We start from the raw sequence: 18,096 nt of genomic DNA on the forward strand, positions 1-18,096 counted from the left end.
GACAAGGTATGTAAGCCGACGGTTGGACAGATGCTGCAGACGAGCGTGTAACGGCTGTAATGGCTTCACATGCCACAGAAAGCGTTTGGTAGCGATAGCAATGGGGATGCGAGGCTCGTGGCGTGGCCCAGAGGGCCCCTCACGTGTGGAGAGGGTTCACGAGATGAGGGAAGAACCTCGGCGTCGTCTTCGGCGAATCAATCTGGTTGAATGGTGCCTGGCACGCTAAGCCAGACCCTGCAGCAGAGGGGTGCACCACCCTTGAGAGACATTCCGACTTTTTGCGACGCTGCACCCACAACGTTTTCGAGCCATTGCGGGTCTCTGTGAAGTGCGCGTTTCTTTTGCTGGTGGCGGGGGAGAGTGCTCGCTGTGCAGAATGCCATGTCGGGTTTGATTCGGCGCCATGTCACGCTATCGCCCCTCGTTCAAGCCCGGCAGGTGGCTACATGGTACCTGCGGGTTCCAACTCTAGGCGAGGTGCTGGAATGCGGGTGATGATGGGCACAAACAAGCGGTCTGGTTGCCGTACTTGTGCCTAGCGAAGCGCCAAGCCAGCGGGTGAGAGGGATCTACTGAAAATTAGGATCCTGGACGGCATCGATGCAATTGTGGACAGGCGTGCTGGTGGATATGGAAGCGTGTTCCACGTCGCAAGGACAGTGCTGGCTGTGTCCAGTGCGGTGGCAAGCGATTGCAATAGGCAGAGTAATTTTTCCCGAGTGGAGTGCGATGTACAAGTGTAGAGAGAAAGCGTGCTAGTGGGCTGAGCTGGAGCTGTCTGATTATCGAAGCGAAACGGCTTCTCGAACGCCCCTGGTCGTAGACTGCCCATTCCTACTTTGGCCGCATACCCAAAAGTCCAATTGACACCGCCTTGGAGTCCCTGGCTTAAATTCGCACCCATCCCGCACAAAATTCGCCCTCCTTCACCTGGTTACTCTCTCACTCGTCTCTGAGACTCTCACTCACTCACTTGCCCTCCCCGGCACACTCAACATCTGCAGCCTGCCCTGCATCTCAACAGTTGATAGCCCTTTGGTGCTGCAACTGCTCAGGCTTGCTCCCCACCCCAAACCCTCTTTTTCCCCTCCACCACACCTCAATTCCTCACCACCATGGCAACCTCAACTGCCCGCGCCCAGCAGCCTGTGCTGAGGAGGAACCAGACAGCCGACTCGGCTGTCAACTCAGTCTCGGCTTCGCCGTTTGACTCTCCAGCCGGCTCAGCCTCCAACACCTCGCTTTCCTCGCTGGACGAGCAGCCACAGACCAAGAAGGCTAACGGAAAGCTTCTCGACACATACGGCAACGAATTCGTTATCCCCGACTACACCATCAAGGAGCTGCGCGATGCCATTCCCAAGCACTGCTTCGAACGCTCCGCCCTTCGTGGTCTGGGCTACGTTGCCCGCGACATCGCCTTGCTCGCCACTACCTTCTACCTGTTCCACAACTACGTGACCCCCGAGACGGTCCCCTCTATGCCCCTCCGCACCATGCTCTGGGCTGGATACACTGTCTTGCAGGGTTTCTTCGGCACTGGTCTGTGGGTCATGGCCCACGAGTGCGGCCACCAGGCATTCTCACCCTCCAAGGTGATCAATGACACCGTCGGCTGGTTCTGCCACTCCGCCCTTCTCGTCCCATACTTCTCGTGGAAGATCTCCCACGGCAAGCACCACAAGGCCACCGGCCACATGGAGCGCGACATGGTCTTCGTTCCCAAGACACGCGAGGTATACGCTACCCGTGTCGGCAAGGCGGTCCACGAGATCTCCGAGCTGGCTGAAGAGACCCCCATCTACACCCTGCTCCACTCCATCGTCCAGCAGCTCGGTGGATGGCCCATGTACCTCGTCGCGAACGTCACCGGCCACAACAACCACGACCGCCAGATCGAGGGTAAGGGCAAGGGCAAGAAGAATGGCGTCTTTGGCGGTGTCAACCACTTCAACCCCTCCAGCCCCCTGTACGAGAAGCGCGACGAGCACCTCATCCTGCTCTCTGATCTCGGTATCGGTCTTACTGTCGCTGCTCTCACTGTCATCGGCAAGACCTACGGCTTCAACAACCTGCTCGTCTGGTACATCCTCCCCTACCTCTGGGTCAACCACTGGCTTGTGATGATCACCTTCTTGCAACACACCGACCCCACCCTCCCCCACTACGACGCCGACACCTGGACCTACACTCGTGGTGCCGCTGCTACCATCGACCGTGAGTTTGGCTTCATCGGACGTCATCTCCTCCACGGTATCGTCGAGACCCACGTTCTTCACCACTACATCTCCACCATCCCCTTCTACCACGCCGACGAGGCCACCGAGGCCATCAAGCCCGTCATGGGCCGTCACTACCGCTCTGACACCAAGGATGGTACCGTCGGTTTCCTCAAGGCTTTGTGGAAGAGTGCACGTTGGTGCCAGTGGGTCGAGCCCAGTGTTGGTGCCGAGGGTGAGGGTAAGGGTGTTCTATTCTTCCGTAACCACAACGGTCTCGGTACGCCACCCCAGAAGCTCGATGCTCCAGGAGCCAAGAAGGCTTCCAAGATGGAGGTCGGCCCTGAGAGCGACAACGAGTAAGCGACGATTACGACTGTTTATGTTTTAGAGCGGATTATTCTGCCACGGCGTTCGGGAGCCGCCCGACGAGGCTAGGCACTTTGCTTCTCGGTGTGGCGCATGGACTAGACGGGCCAGTCAAACATGAGCCTGGTGTAGTTTGTAGATTTGTTGTAGCAGACCCTTGAGGGTTCGAACAAGTTCAAAAGTTCATCATCAACCAGAGATAAACATGCTTTTTGTGAATGTTTGTGAATGTCAAGGAGTGAGATGGATAGCTTGGGTTTCCCCGCACATGGTGTCCGCGGTGACCCGGCGTAATCGTGACTATGGCAGAGCCGCATCTATGAACGGACGTGAGCAGCCTGTCGACGCACGCAGAGCGAGTTTTGCACATTTTAATACCAGTGACGTTGCTCTAGGTTGCTGTGGATGATAGCTCGTGTATCACTGCCAGATTGCAAGCTTAGTAACGTTGGAAAGCTCTGCTGCACGCACACACCGCCTAGATGCAGCATGGAGAATTCGACAGCATGAGAGGTATCACACGGCCAAAGAATGCGCATGGTGTATTCTTCAGCAAGAGCTCTATCGCATAGCAGCATCACAGCTTGTGGTGCGCTACCCAGGTACCCCAAGCTCCAGACACAAGCAGCTTCTTCAATCAAAATGTAGCGACGTTGGTAAGGAACAAGATATCATCAGAAAACCTCGTCTGCTCCAGCTACCTCGCACGGTGAGTCGTGCTATAGGGCACGTAATAGAGGATAGCTAGGTAGAGTGCCAAACTTTCCTACAATAAATTGTGCCCATAATGAGTGAAGAAGAGAAAGTCGGAGAGCGGCCGGCGAGAATTTTGTGGAAGGCGCGGGCGGCGCTTTGGCCAATCACGGGTGGATTATTCAAACGCCAAGCCATAGCGCTCCCATCGTGAACGTCAGTTGAAGCTCCGTAGCCACAAGTCCATCGCCATCGCTCAGAGCCTCACAATGCTGCGGCAACAGATGATCCGGTCGCTCAAGAGGCCTGCTTTCCGCGCAGCCCTCAATGGCAGCCGGGCCTTGAGTGCCTCGGCCCGCCGACCAGCAGACATTGAGCTCACTATCGGTTTGTGCCACTCCCCATTGCGGGCGGCGAGGTATGCTAACGGCCTTTGCAGATGGAAAGAAGGTGTCAGTCGAAGGTACGAGGCCGGAGCCAATCCCCTTGTGACGGCAGAAACAGTTCTAACGCGCTCTTACAGCCGGCTCGTCCCTCATCCAAGCCTGCGACCAGGCCGGAGTTACCGTCCCCCGATACTGCTACCACGAGAAGTTGATGATTGCTGGATCATGTCGTATGTGCTTGGTCGAGGTGGAGCGGGCGCCCAAGCCCGTCGCCTCTTGCGCATGGCCCGTACAGCCCGGCATGGTTGTCAAGACCGACTCGCCTCTCGTCCACAAGGCGCGTGAGGGTGTCATGGAGTTTCTGCTTGCCAACCACCCTCTAGACTGCCCCATTTGCGACCAGGGAGGCGAGTGCGATCTCCAAGATCAGTCAATGAGATACGGTGCCGACCGCGGACGCTTCCACGAGCTCGAGGGAAAGCGTGCGGTTGAGGACAAGAACGTTGGACCATTGGTCAAGGTAGCCTCTTACAAACTCTCTCGTCCCAAGAAGCATGCTCACAAAAGTAGACTTCCATGAACAGGTGCATTCACTGCACACGTTGCGTCCGTTTCTCCAACGATATCGCTGGTGCACCTGAGTTTGGATCTTTCGGCCGTGGCAACAACCTAGAAATCGGCACATACCTCGAAACCGCCCTCGACACCGAACTGTCTGGAAACGTCATCGATCTCTGCCCCGTCGGTGCTCTCACCTCCAAGCCCTACGCTTTCAAGGCCCGCCCATGGGAGTTGTACAAGACCGAGTCCATTGACGTTCTCGATGGCTTAGGTTCAAACATCCGCGTCGATTCCCGTGGTATTCAGGTTATGCGAGTTCTCCCCCGTCTCAACGACGACATCAACGAGGAATGGATCAACGACAAGACCCGTTTCGCCTGCGATGCTCTCAGCACACAGCGCCTGGTCAACCCACTCGTCCGTGTTGACGAACAGTTCCAGCCCGCAACCTGGGAGCAAGCGCTCGTCGAGATTGGCAACGCATACAAGAAGATCGCGCCCAAGGGTAACGAGTTCAAGGTTGTGGCTGGCCACCTTGTCGAGACCGAAGCGCTGGTCGCCATGAAGGATCTTGCCAACAAGCTCGGTTCAGACAACCTGGCTCTTGACCAGCCCGGTGGCAGCGAACCCATTGCGCACGGTATCGATGTCAGGTCGAACTACGCTTTCAACTCCAGGATTTACGGCGTTGAAGATGCTGACTACATCCTCCTTATTGGCTCCAACCCCCGATGGGAGGCTGCTGTCCTTAACGCTCGTATCAGGAAGCAATGGCTGAGAACAGACCTTGAGATCGGCTACGTTGGCGAGGACTTCCAAAGCACCTTTGAGTACGAGAAGCTTGGAAATAATGCCAACGACCTCAAGAGCGCTCTCTCCGGAGAGTTCGGAAAGAAGTTGGCCAACGCCAAGAAGCCCATGATCATCGTTGGCAGCGGTGTCACAGAACACGTTGATGCTAAGTCGATCTACGAGCAGGTCGGATCTTTCGTCGAGAAGAACAAGGACAAGTTCCTTACTGAGGAGTGGAACGGCTACAACATCCTGCAGCGAACTGCTTCCCGAACTGGTGCTTACGAGGTTGGCTTCACTGTTCCCTCGTCCGAGGTTGCCCAGACCAAGGCCAAGTTCGTCTGGCTTATGGGTGCGGATGAGATCAACGAGGCCGACATCCCCAAGGACGCTTTCGTTGTCTACCAGGGTCACCACGGTGACCGTGGCGCACAGTTTGCTGACGTTGTCCTACCTGGTGCCGCATACACCGAGAAGTCGGTCACATACGTCAACACTGAGGGCCGCGTGCAGATGACCCGTGCCGCTGTCGGCCTCCCTGGTGCTTCAAGAGAAGACTGGAAGATCGTACGTGCAGCATCAGAATATCTCGGTGCTGAGCTACCCTACGATGACGTTGAGCAACTGCGAGACCGCATGGAGGAGATCTCGCCTGCTCTCAGAAGATACGACCTTGTTGAGTCCGCGTCGCTACCTAGCCTGAGCAAGGTTCAGCTAGTAGACCAGAACCAGGGTGCACAAGCGACTGGTCAAGCGCTGAAGAACCCCATTGAGAACTTCTTCTTCACAGATGCCATCTCGAGAAAGTGAGTTACATCGACATTCCCCATCCGTCTTGTTACATCATGCTAATAACTTCACAGCTCACCAACAATGGCCCGTTGCTCGGCGGCGAAGGCCCAGAACAACCCAAAGACAAACTTCATGGCACCTGGCGAGCCATACCCACAAGTCGGATATGGACCTCAGGTAGCAGCGGCAGCGAACGTATAAATGTGCATTCGGTCACGGTAGAATTTTGGGCTTTATTGGGATTGTAAATAAGCATTGTGAAACGTTTTTCTCGAATTTGGCACGTGACCTGTGGAACGTAGAGAATCAGAGCGCTATCCGCGCCAAATTGTTCAAATTTCTGTACCGTTGCAACCAGTGAACGATGAGGCATTTAAACTCAGAATACCAAGCCTTAATATGGCCTTGGACAAGCCGTCAGCCAAGGCGCTACGCGTGTGCGACCCACGTTCGCCTTCCTTGTGAACTCTCCAAGATGTCAACGCTCCCCATATTTCCACTTATATGACTGCCTATTCACCTCTTGCGAGATTCAAGCTTCTCGTCATTATCAACAAGCTTTCGCTGCTGTTTGTCTTGCGGTGAAGGTATTGCAGACCGCCACGATACCATTGCGCCGAATCACCCCACAGATCAGCGGACCATCTGTACACCAACGACGGTTATCATCTTGAACGAAAAAGAAAAGGTTGCAGTCGCTCTCGTCGGCTCCAAGAGCTTCGTGAAGCAGAAGAGATATCTGTTAAGCTTTGCCGTCAAGCCTCGCCGAGAATTCAGCAGAACCAGCGAGGAAGCCGACATAGCCGTTAGTCGGGTTTGAGGATCCGATCTAAGGACGGTGGCCAGTCATGCCTACCTTGGCAGTTAACAACTTTAACATTGTCTGTGCATCTTTGGGAGGGTTTATCACGCTTTTCGGGCTGGTTAGTTATTTGCTGAAAGAAAAGTATTACCTGAGCGAAGCTTGTAAGTCGATGTCCTCTGGTCCTGCCTCGGGACATATTGGGTAGGCTATTTCACAATCACAGCGTGTACTAACCAACTTGTTACAGTAATATCACTCATCGCTGGAGTCGTTTTCTCACCACATGCCACGAATTGGATCAAACCAGAGGAGTATGCGTTGAATGATGTTGAAACACTTGATACCATCACCCTTTACTTTACGCGCCTGGTGCTGGGTGTCCAACTTGTACTTGCGGGTGTGCAACTACCGTCAAAATACCTAAAGACAGAATGGAAGAGCCTGTCTTTGCTACTCGGTCCGGGTATGACGGTTATGTGGCTCGTGACCAGTCTACTCGTCTTCGCTTTGGTCCCACACATCAGCTTTCTACATGCGCTGGCTGTAGGCGCTTGTGTCACACCCACGGACCCTGTCTTGTCGAACTCCATCGTCAAAGGAAAGTTTGCAGACAAGAACATCCCGAAAGAATTACAGAAGATCATCGTAGCTGAATCCGGGGCGAATGATGGACTTGGTTACCCGTTCCTCTTTCTGCCGCTTTACCTCATCAAGCATATTGGTCACGGTGGGCAAGGTTCCGACAACAGTACCAGAGTTGCTGTCGGACTGTGGTTTGGCGAGACGTGGGGATATACCATCATACTAAGTGTCATTTATGGAGCTGCAGTGGGATGGATCGCAAAAGAATTGCTTCATTGGGCCGAAGAGCGGAAATACGTCGACCGCGAAAGTTTCTTGGTTTTTGCCATCACTCTGGCTGTAGGTTCCCAGATCTGGTCTGTTATGTTCGAATTTCACTGACATTGCATGCAGCTCTTCATTGTGGGTACATGTGGCATGATCGGTAGCGACGACGTGCTCGCCTGCTTCATCGCCGGCAATACGTTTACTTGGGATGACTGGTTCCGCCTCGAGACGATGGATGACTCTTTCCAACCAACCATCGATATGCTGCTCAATGTCTCTATATTCATCTGGTTCGGTGCCGTTTGCCCTTGGCGCCTCTTTGCGCATTCTCCGGTCATCCCCATCTACCGACTCATCCCATTGGGCATCCTGGTATTGCTTCTCCGCCGGCCACCCATCATCTTCGCTATGCATAAACAGATCCACCAGATCGAGCAAAGGCGTCAAGCGCTCTTCGTAGGCTTCTTCGGTCCGATTGGTGTGAGCGCCATCTTCTACCTATACATCAGCCTCGAGTTTCTGGCTGAGATCAAAGTCGACGGTGAAGTCAGAGAAGATGCAGCATTTCTTATGGAAGTCATGAACGTGGTCATCTGGTTCCTGGTAATCTGCTCAGTCGTAAGTGCACTTTTCTCTTCAATACTTCAGTATTCCTTCTAATATCGACTAGGTTGTTCACGGTCTCTCCATTCCATTAGGCAAACTCGGCTTTTTCATTCCCCGCACCCTCAGTACAGCGCTCTCCTTTGCTCGTACTGGATCTACCTCTGCCGACGAACCCGAACCAGCTTTCCACATCGAAGGTGCCGATGGCCCTACAACTGACGCTGAAGTGCGTTTACGCCGCCGTCCTGGCTGGTCGCGCAACGGCGGCGATTCTCTGCCCAACCGGGTTGTACGCATTGGCAGGACTTTGATCAGTTCGGGGACTACCTCGGCGAGTACATCAAGAGCACCTAGTTCGGCACGCGCACCTAGCCAGATGCCATTGCCTATGGGAAATGTCAATACCGCGGCAAGGGATGGCGAGGATTCGCGAGTAGATGGTGGAGCCAATAGTAATGTGCCGGGTGCAGATGAGGGCGTCATCCCTGGACGTACGATTCGTTTCCATGATGAGCAACAGAAGGCCAAGATTGCGGAAGACTAGTAGCAAGCGGATAGGTGAGGTTTTTGATTGTACTGATATAAAATTATGTATGCTTTTGCATGTCGAGCTGCATTAAGCATATGTCTAGCATCTTAATAGCGAGATTGAGAGAATGCATACAAGAAAGAAACTAGACAGATACAGAAATAATAAGCTATACCCTGCAGCCTATAGCCTGCATTATCTTCTAATAAGAAAACTTACAAAGATTAGCAGTATTGTAGTCTTCTAGTAGCTCTGAATATGCTCTTTTATAGTAGGAACGAGCATTCTTAAAGGGGAAGTTTGTTTTTTCTCTTTGATACAGTGGCTATGCTGCTCAAAAGACATCGTCAAGAAGGTGGTTCTACTATGGTACTAGCCTAAAATTCTTCTTCATCATCTTCCCTAGCCAGAGCCTTCTTCTCAGCCAACTCCCTAATCTTCTCCCCAAGCATCTCACGCCCATACCTACTCGCCACTTTACCTGCGAGGTCCAGCATCTTGCCATTTGCATCCCTCATTAGACTAACAATCTCCAAGGCCTTCATGCCATGGTCCTCACCCGCCAGACATTCCAAGCCGAGCAACTGGAGCAACGCACGGTCAATCGCCACTTCCAGCGTGCTCAGCGCGGATTTCTGCGATGCTGTGGGACGGGTGTGCAGCAGTGTTGAAGAAAGTTGTGAATGCAACGTCGAGGCAAGGACAAAGGCTTGTTCATGATCTTGCTGCTTTTCCTCGTTACTCTGCGGCTTATCGTCGTCGTCATCTTCATCTTCCATGTCACTCTCCTCGCCTCTCTTATTCTTCTTGCTCTTGGCCTTGTCGACTACACTTGTGAGTGGGATTTCGAAGCCAAATTCGGAGAGATGCGGAACAGGAGCTGAAGGGTATTGTTCTCGCCCCTTGATGATCATGCAGTGGAATTTCGCGCCTGTACCATCAGAGGATGTGGGGGATGAGGCAACACCGACGGGCCAGTATGATTCTTCTTTTCCACCGCCGGCACGTCGCGAGAGAAGCTTTGTGTCGAGCATAGGTACCCATCGGGCTTGACCAGTATTTCTCCAGCCAAGGAGGGTCAGCAAGACGCCGTCAGAGTCATAGATGTACGGGTCGCCTTCCACAGAGAAGAAGACTGAGGTTAGCGTTGTGCCAGGAGGTAGAGCGAGGATGTCAGAGTCCTGGTACACGATGTCGTGCTTGATGTTCTCGATGGTGTAGAGGAGTTGTGTGCTAAGGTCGTTCTGAATGGGTCCGTTTCCAATGGTCAGGATGTAATCGCGCCACGCCGCACAGGTAACTGCTGGCGAGCTCTTTTGCCTGTAGACGCGTACCGGCAGGCCGAAGAGAGAATATATGCGTACGTAGTTCGCTGACGTAGTTACGCAGACATATGAGTCCGACAATGCAATGGCGGTGACAGACTCCCCAGTGGGGAGATTCGTCCGCCACTCGGTTCTTGTCGTCCAAGTCTCATGCGGCCGGTAGTATATGATCGCAGGGTTACCGTCCCCAGTGCTGTTGGGCTGGCAGGCAAATAGTGTACCATTCTCGTTGAGGCAGGATTTGTCATATAGGAAGATGTCGGTGAAGTGGAAGTTGCGGAACGTATGCTCGTCGTAAAACTTGACACTCACTGTATGGTGTTTCCCTTCCTGTTCCACAGTCTCGACGTAGCCAGTCAAAGAACAGCAGAGTAACCGACGATTGCCACGCCATGGTGTACTGCCTGGTTGAAAGGGCTCGTGGACTTGAGGACGGAATAGGGCAGAGCTGTATGCGCGGCGTTTGGAGGCTGGTTCTACGCCGCTGGTAAGATGTCCATTCGGACGTTTCTTCGCTGCTGTGACCGCGGGGACGTATCCAGCACCATCATCGTCGATAACAAAATCCTCCATCTCTTCGTCCCCATCCACTTGGGCTTCGTCATCTTGGAATTCAGGGCCCAAGATATCCTCTAGAGAATCTGGTGTCCCGCTTCTTTGCCTTGGCCGTCCGGGAAGAGTCTGTACATTGCCATTTGTGAGCTTCGCTGGTTGTGGAACACCAGCTCGGCCTTCTGACGGGTCGTGGAAGAAAGGCGCGGAAACGGTAGGTTTCTGCAGTAGAGGAAGATGTTCGTCGGGCACGAGGTCGGTATGGAGGAAGAGTTCGCCTTCGTTGTTGGTGTATGAGAGAATGTTCTCTGTTGGATGCCATGCCATAGCCAGGATAGTAGCTTTGACATCGTCAAGCTTCTTGAGTTGCTTCTGTGTCTTGGTATCCCAGAGGCATATGCTCAGGTCGCTCGAGGTAGTCGCCAGCAAGGCTCCGTTAGGTGACCATGCCGCTGCCGTGATATCAGCTGTATGACCTGTCTTGAACACTCGCTGTCTCTCCCAATCGGCCGTTGACATGACCTGTATTTGACGCATTGCCGTGGGTGTAGCGAACGCTCGGCCATCTGGATGCCAGAGGACTTTGGAACTGGTCTCTGCATCTGCCTCTAAGCTTTTGATCATTCCCTCTACCTTGTTGACCATTTCAGGCTCATCGCCATCCAGCTTGTACATATAGAGGTGACCGTCGGTGCAGGAAACGGCGAGTTGTGTTCCGGTCTTGTCAAAGGAAACATGCTTTACGGCTCGTGGCTGTTCACGCAGTGTTTTCATGCTCTTGTCTTTGGTGTTTACGAGGTTAACGACGAGTTCACTGTGGCTGTTAGTGACAGAGGCGCATAGCTGAAGCCATATACATACTCGCTCGCAACAGCGATCCAGTTCCCGTCCGGACTAAGAGCAACGTCTCGTACCGGCAGCGTGGTCCTGACCAGTATCTCTTCGAACTTTCCATTCTCTAGCGAGAACCTACTTACTGTGCCGTCCTCTGAGCCTGTTATAAAGTAACCATTCTACGTGGAGAATCAGTGTATTGCCTCAACCCCGACCGTGCGATACTACGTACACCAGCAACCACAGCGGTGTTGTTCTCCTGACATTCATCCACAGTGACCGGTTCATCGTCGGATCCAGTAGTGAAGACGCGGCAGTAGTTGTCGACTCCGGCTGTGACGAGTTTCTTTCCGTTCGGTGTGTATGCGAGGTAGGTTGCGCCGGGGGCATCTGAAAACTTCCATTAGCGTGACGTATCTAGACCATGGATCTAGTTTACTTACGAGCCTGTCGAGCACGTAAGCGCTGTGTTGTAGCCATTGTGGTATTGAGTGATGGTTGCTACTCGGGAAGTTCACCGCGTTTGGGTCGACGCGACCGCGTAAAGTGGGTGAGGCTAGCGCGCTTTCGAGGCGCATCCCCGCCGTGCTCCATCATCTCTACCATCACGATGCACTACCTGCGACAGGACCATGCCCGATGAGCATTTAGTATCTACTGGTTCTGCATAGCTCAAATCACCTTGAAAGTTCATTACTAAGTGTGTATCTACGTCACTCATGCCGAGTTCGTGGCTGTCTCAGGTGTGCACCTTCCGATTCTTAGAAAACCTAGAAGACCTCAATACTACTAATCTTTATAAGTTTTCTTATTAGGAAACGTAAGCTTTAAGTTAGAGCTTGTTACTTCTATATCTGTCTGTTTTTTCTCTCGTATGCAATACCTGCTCGGTTATTCCTCAAGAGTCTTTCGTAAACTCTGAATGTTGTCGCCACTTCTCTCCAAATTTGAAGATCGACATCGGAATGATTGCCAAAGACAGGCTCAACGCGCCCAGGATGCTGAAACCCAATCCATATCCGAGAGCATCAGACAGTGGCCCGGTGGTCAGTGGCAGGAAAGTACCCATGAGACATCTGGTGACAATGACGCCAGTCATAGCCGAAGCAGAGTACATGCCACAAGCGTCAACGACGTAGGCAGATAACGGTATGACTGTAAGAAGGAGCGAGAATCCCATGAGGGCGACAGAGGCAAGAAGCAAGAGTACAGGGAGACGATGCTCAGCGATCCAGCCATACGCTGTTACGGAGAAGGGTAGCAGGATCGCACCGATGATGGAGAGAGGAAGGCGATATTCTGGCTTTCCTTTTGCACCATCTGGACCACGAAGCTTGACATATATCCTATCGAGTGTGAAGTTGCAGACTAGGACACTGCAGAAAGATCCAACGCCTGAACGTTCGTTAGCTACTGCGATGAGAAACATTTGGGGCCACTTACTGAATGAGATGAATGTAGTACCAATCATGGCGAGTCTGAAATCATACTTCTCGATCAAAATAATCGGTAATGAAACACTGACGACGTAGAAGAAGCTGAACGCTACGGAAGCGAACAAAGAGAGAAGCATGAGTACGGTCGACCCGAACAGTACCGCGAAGGGCCGGGTCATCGAGTGCCATAGCTTCGCTAGATGCTCATGTGTAGTCTTGGATTCGGAGATTTCTCCGGTTTCCTGCATCGTCTTTGCTGCTCTCCTCCTCAAGATAGTCATCTTGTAGGTCTCTCTGAAGTAGACAAGGAACAGGACCTCGCACACAATGGCCAATGCCGCGGCAATGGTCAACATGCGACGCCACCCTAGCGTCTGCGCGATTGCGCCCGAGATGGCAGGGCCGATGGCCCCTCCAATTAATGGTGCAAGCATGACCAGAGACATTGCGGAACCACGTTCTTCGTTCTCAAAAATGTCTCCAATGATCGCTGGGTTGAGAACATTTGAGGCGACGCACAGGCCCGTGAGCATCCTGGCAGCAATGAAAACGCCGCTGTTCTGGCTTAACACTGCTAGAATAGTTGCAGCGATGAATCCGATGTTACAAGCGTTGAAAACAGGATATCTTCCAAAGATTTCTGACATTGGTGCGATGAGCAGAGGTCCGGCAGCTTCTCCGAGTTCCCAGATAGTAACGAGTAAGGCGCTGTTCGCAGAGCTTGAGTGCTTTCCATCGAGATCCTCAACAATCGTGCTAGCCACCGGCACAACGCCGATGCAAGTAAACGTGCTGCGAACATAGTCAGTCTCCATGCTTTCGTAACGACCACAATTCTGATCGGATGTGCATACACTGTAAATGCCATCAGGGCAAGCAGAAAGACGTTTCCCCATTTGAACGTTTTCGACCAATTCCTAGGGTTTTCAGGGTCCAAAGGTTCAAAATCAAGCGCGTCATTCCCGGCTTCTTCACCATCGCGCTCCTGTTGAATACTTTCGTATTCGTGTGATATAATTCTGAGCAGAGGCTGCTCTTCGTCCGCAAATACCATTGCGTTTGCTTTCCAGAGAAGTTCAAGATGAGATTGTTGCGAGGTTTACCAGGCCCAGGAACTTTTTTACAGGACGAGGCGGCGTATTGTGACTAATGAACGCCCTAAGGCGTGTTTAGGTATGGGGTACATTTTTAGTGTCGGTCGACTGTGATAGCGGAGAGGCTCGCATGTGTTGAGCCGTCCATGTCCGTGCATCATGTACCTAGGTATGTATCTGGGCTCGTATGGCGTGATTGGCCGGTACATAATTATCCCGTCACCTTACAATATCATTGGACCTATCTCATATTGAGATACAGTCAAGACGAGTGCACGCGACTCTTTGATTTACCATGACCGTAACTGTATCGAGAACTTCATATTTCTTTCTTTAATGTCTCTAACAATCCTTGGCCCTACTCAACTATGATTATGACTCCATCACTCAAACCACGCCAACAACTCCCTTTTCTCCAACCTCCCTCCTTGCAATATCCTCCACATCCACAACCGTCCCCTCCCGAGCACTCCTCTCCAACTCCTCCCTTTTGATCGCACACTTCGCACTATATGTCGCCTGGTCTCTCTTACACTCCTTTTCCCAGAGGAAGTTCTCGCCCCAGCAGGACACGCCGACCAACTCCAACACCAGCACAGACACAACCAAGCCCGTAGTCGTTGCTATCAACTGCAGACTATCGAGGTGCGCAAGAGGCAGAGTTATTATGACTATAGACACACAAACGCGGTAGGCGAGACGAACAGGTTTGCGGAGGCGTTGATTAGGGATCGTGCGATGAACATGTGTCGCAGAGATGATAGCAAGACAGAGGAGAGAGATACCCAGACCGCCGCAGTAAAACCATGCTAGGCCCTCTGAGATGTGGTCTTCGGAACGGGAGACGAAAGTTTCGGATAAGGAGTCGAGAGGTGCTGAAGATATGTCGTGAGCACGAACTAGGACGCCGAGGGCCGATGCAGATAGGACGAAAGACATGACGAAGGGTAAGTGAACGGAGAACCATGTCAATGCTTGTGGTAGTCAGCAGTGTCGCCAGAGAAAGATGGGTTGGGTTATGGGGAGAAATCGAAATCTCACTTACCAGAGTATACATGCCTCCGAATCGCATGCGTGTGCAGATTGAAAGAGTCCATCTCAAAGTAGATCCAGTTAAACACAAAGGCCTGTATAAGTCCCAAGACAGCTTTGCCGAAGAAAGCGTTAATACCCATCTCAACATTGCTCTGGTACAATAGACCCAGCACGCAAGATCCAAAGACCAACGTGACGAACGCGTTCGTACGCTCAATCCGATGCTCGATGTTCGTCGCTGGAAAGAATTCCAGACTTCTCTTAATCCAACCGGGAACGAACTTGAATACTGGCGATCCAGGCCGTTGAAGCAGCACCATGCCAAACTGGCCAAACAGGTCAAACACGATAGCCGTCCAGATGACTCCCTGTCTTGCTGGCTCCTCAACATGTATACTGCCAATCCATAGTGCCGCAGGAATGAGCATGATAATTCCATTGCCGAGCATGGTTCCTCTGACCATGGGAATGATCCACGCGTACCACAAGAAGCTCGTTGCTACAAACAATCTGGCTGCCAGATAGAACGCTACGAGTGGCGCGTACGTCCTCTCCCATGCTTCAACCATATTTGTTGTGAACCCCAATAGGCAAGTGAGCAAGAAAAGCACTGAAAGCCGCCTCACAACGTCGTCGCTATCGAACCACGAAACCAGGACACCAATATCTGTCCAGAATTTCCATCCCATGATGAAGGTGATGGAAAATTGGAGTAGAGACTGGCCTGTTGGGTGTTCAGCCGCAGAATCACCGGTGATGGCAATAATTCCTACGTAGAAGAGGTCAATGAATAGTTCATACGAGGCGACTTCTTGGGCTTCTTTTGCGCGCCATAGAAGACCTTTGTGGAAGTACTGGCGTACTATAGGCTTTTGGTAGAGACGGATGCTAGCGCCATGGTGGCGGTCTGCATGCCATGTTTCTTTGTCAAATGAGAAAGAAGAGGCAGATGAGTCTGTAGGGTCTGCTGTGTTGAAGTCTTCTTTGGTGCGAAGATGGGCCGAGTAACCGTATTTGGAAAAGTTGGCGTCCAATTGCACGGCGTGTGAGGTCAGCATGTGTAGTTCGGTAGATAGGGCGTCAAGATCGCGTATTACACGCTCAAATTCTTGGGCTAGGTCGCCGTGGTCCTGATGGAGCCGGCGGCGGTGCGCTGTGTGGTGGGCGTGTGTATGGCGGAGTGCTTCAATCTGTGACATGTGATCAGGCATCTATTGCTTCCGAGGAATGGTTCCCAATCTCTGTCCACTAAGACTTACATGTTCGGGAGATCCATGGACGACGAGATCGAAATCTTCCTTCTCCTCTGCAGCGCTGAGTTTCCTCCTCATGTGGTTTGCTTCATCGGGCGAACTCGCAATGTGTACTTTTCTTCCATCGGGTCTGAGGAAATGTCTCAATCTCTTACCCGTGTGGTGACCGTGATGCGGATGATGATGCTGGTGAGATTGGTGCTCTGCTGTCATGCCTGTTGGTGCGTCGGTGCCGGTATGTGGAGTATCTGCCATCTTATGAAGGGAATCCGTATCTTCTAGGTTATACTCCTAAAATGATACCTAGCTACATGCAACCCCAAGGGCACTTCTGGTACCTTACGCTAGATATCTATTGAGATAGTAGTAGTGCATACTTCTGTAGGGTACAATTTGATAAAACGAGCTTCTTCGCGCTTATCACGAGGCGGAAGGAATCCTAGGGCAGTCAAATCAAACGACAAGAGAGAATCGACCCAGCGGGACTATATAGACACCGCGCCGAAAGTTTAATGATGCTGCCTCATTGGCACGGATGACTGATGCTTGCCTGTATCGGGGCTAACAACTACCCGATTGGCTAGGATGTGTACCAAGAGCGTGAATAAGCAGTCACCACGCTTGGGTAAGCTGCGGGGCGGAAGCCGATTGAAAGTGTTTTGCTGTTTCGTATAGCAGCTTGGACATCTAGCAAAAAGCCTCTGTGAGACAAAATGCTTTGAGTTTTGCGTAGGCGGTCCAGCTTACTAGTATAGCTCCGGGAAGATTAGTCAATGCTCATGCATTAGGGTGGCTAATGGCTAGACAAATGAGTAGACTTCATGTGAAACATGGTTTCCCCTATATTGTAGATTTGTCCCGTAGGTCAAGAAAACAGACCTGAGGTGATGATAGTGTGTATTGTTCGCTAGAAATGTACGAACGTACTCTGCCTCGGACCATCTCAGCACTTTGCTGCTTTCCGAAGCCATGCGTATCCGCCACCTATCGTTTCTTGGCTTGCCCGGCAGGGCTCTGTGTACGCGCGCTCGTGCTGCCCGAATCCGTCTTGCCCGCCATCCATGAAGCAAGGTCGAAGTTCTGTAGCTGCTGTGCGGTATTGGTGGAGCCGGAGCCGAGGACGCCTTGCTTTTGCATCTCTTCGAATTCTTCCTTCATCTCGGGATCCACTACATGATTGTCAGTAGGTGTCTGCATGTAATGAACATTCCAGAGACTTACTGTTCTCCATCAACTTGGGCATGCCGAAGATAAGGCCCATGGAGACAACGGCCATAAGAATCATGGGGTTCTTCAAGAATGACAAGGGCGAGACTGGAGTATGTTAGCAAGGTCGCCGAGCAGCACGTGGTCACAAATGCCGACTTACAGCCCTGTCTCTCCTGGTAGAAGTACTTGGTTCCCACCGGGCGGGCCTCGACCACCAAGCCGTTTCCCCCCTCACCGCGACTCTCTCCCTTGTTGTCCCATTCATTGCCCAAGAAGGTCTGCCATGCCCTGATCATCTCCTTCTTCTCCCCGCTGCCCTCAACCGTCTCCTCCACGGTGACATCAATCCTCAGTGGCTCGAAGGCATAGTCGCGGCAATGCACAGTAGCCAGGTAGCTGCCGGCGCTCACGTTGTTGAAGTTGAATGTGTTGGAGCGCGTGAGGTAGGCGTCGATGGGCGGGCCAGAAGACTGGAGCGTTGCATGCGTCGTCGAGGGGAGGGTGGACGGGTTGACCAGGACCGTGTTTGGGATTTGGAGGAGCAACCGTGCAGCGCTTGTGAGGGTCGCAAACGAGGACAGTGAGGCGAGTGAAGTCTTCATTGTCGCGTGGGTTGAGCGGGTCGTTGGGTTGGCGATGTTGCCCTGCTGGTGGGCGTCCGCTCAATGCGCGAGAACCTCCGCGCACGGGCCTACGTACGTATGCGAAATACTACTCTACATAGGGCCTGATTTGGTCACTTAGGTCCCGCGTT

General features: G+C 52.5%; 7 protein-coding genes across 7 annotated transcripts; 3 read left to right on the forward strand and 4 right to left on the reverse strand.

The window, feature by feature from the left end:
• The first annotated feature begins 1,012 nt into the window (after nucleotides 1–1,012).
• On the forward strand, nucleotides 1,013–2,637 carry CC77DRAFT_261211 (hypothetical protein). Its single transcript, XM_018530902.1, has one exon. The coding sequence runs from the start codon at nucleotides 1,119–1,121 to the stop codon at nucleotides 2,583–2,585; it is 1,467 nt and encodes a 488-aa protein (XP_018382949.1). The 5' UTR covers nucleotides 1,013–1,118; the 3' UTR covers nucleotides 2,586–2,637.
• A 916-nt stretch (nucleotides 2,638–3,553) lies between these two features.
• CC77DRAFT_1052508 (NADH-quinone oxidoreductase) lies at nucleotides 3,554–6,156 on the forward strand (the record flags this gene model as incomplete). The annotated part of the gene is made up of 5 exons (XM_018527700.1): nucleotides 3,554–3,671; nucleotides 3,724–3,747; nucleotides 3,808–4,190; nucleotides 4,241–5,829; nucleotides 5,887–6,156. The coding sequence occupies 5 exons, from the start codon at nucleotides 3,554–3,556 to the stop codon at nucleotides 6,014–6,016; spliced, it is 2,244 nt and encodes a 747-aa protein (XP_018382950.1). The 3' UTR covers nucleotides 6,017–6,156.
• A 140-nt stretch (nucleotides 6,157–6,296) lies between these two features.
• Nucleotides 6,297–8,798, forward strand: CC77DRAFT_1052509 (hypothetical protein). The gene is made up of 4 exons (XM_018527701.1): nucleotides 6,297–6,781; nucleotides 6,868–7,541; nucleotides 7,596–8,087; nucleotides 8,140–8,798. The coding sequence occupies exons 1-4, from the start codon at nucleotides 6,664–6,666 to the stop codon at nucleotides 8,617–8,619; spliced, it is 1,764 nt and encodes a 587-aa protein (XP_018382951.1). The 5' UTR covers nucleotides 6,297–6,663; the 3' UTR covers nucleotides 8,620–8,798.
• A 49-nt stretch (nucleotides 8,799–8,847) lies between these two features.
• On the reverse strand, nucleotides 8,848–11,824 carry CC77DRAFT_1023053 (DNA polymerase alpha accessory factor Mcl1). The gene is made up of 4 exons (XM_018525601.1): nucleotides 11,759–11,824; nucleotides 11,548–11,705; nucleotides 11,343–11,494; nucleotides 8,848–11,295 (listed from the first exon to the last, which is right to left on the reverse strand). The coding sequence occupies exons 1-4, from the start codon at nucleotides 11,793–11,795 to the stop codon at nucleotides 8,982–8,984; spliced, it is 2,661 nt and encodes an 886-aa protein (XP_018382952.1). The 5' UTR covers nucleotides 11,796–11,824; the 3' UTR covers nucleotides 8,848–8,981.
• A 169-nt stretch (nucleotides 11,825–11,993) lies between these two features.
• On the reverse strand, nucleotides 11,994–13,967 carry CC77DRAFT_1097371 (MFS multidrug transporter-like protein). The gene is made up of 3 exons (XM_018529889.1): nucleotides 13,606–13,967; nucleotides 12,759–13,543; nucleotides 11,994–12,710 (listed from the first exon to the last, which is right to left on the reverse strand). Exons 1-3 carry the CDS (start codon nucleotides 13,803–13,805, stop codon nucleotides 12,214–12,216), a joined length of 1,482 nt encoding a protein of 493 aa, XP_018382953.1. The 5' UTR covers nucleotides 13,806–13,967; the 3' UTR covers nucleotides 11,994–12,213.
• A 265-nt stretch (nucleotides 13,968–14,232) lies between these two features.
• On the reverse strand, nucleotides 14,233–16,346 carry CC77DRAFT_941766 (hypothetical protein; the record flags this gene model as incomplete). Its single annotated transcript, XM_018534815.1, has 3 exons — nucleotides 14,233–14,819; nucleotides 14,891–16,070; nucleotides 16,140–16,346. 3 exons carry the CDS (start codon nucleotides 16,344–16,346, stop codon nucleotides 14,233–14,235), a joined length of 1,974 nt encoding a protein of 657 aa, XP_018382954.1.
• A 771-nt stretch (nucleotides 16,347–17,117) lies between these two features.
• Nucleotides 17,118–17,953, reverse strand: CC77DRAFT_942278 (hypothetical protein; the record flags this gene model as incomplete). The annotated part of the gene is made up of 3 exons (XM_018534850.1): nucleotides 17,118–17,302; nucleotides 17,355–17,447; nucleotides 17,503–17,953. Coding segments are annotated over 3 exons (729 nt in total), but the record flags the coding sequence as incomplete, so codon positions are not given.
• Nucleotides 17,954–18,096: the final 143 nt, after the last annotated feature.

Source organism: Alternaria alternata (assembly GCF_001642055.1).
Source record: "Alternaria alternata strain SRC1lrK2f unplaced genomic scaffold CC77scaffold_18, whole genome shotgun sequence".
Classification (NCBI taxonomy): Eukaryota; Fungi; Ascomycota; class Dothideomycetes; order Pleosporales; family Pleosporaceae; genus Alternaria; species Alternaria alternata.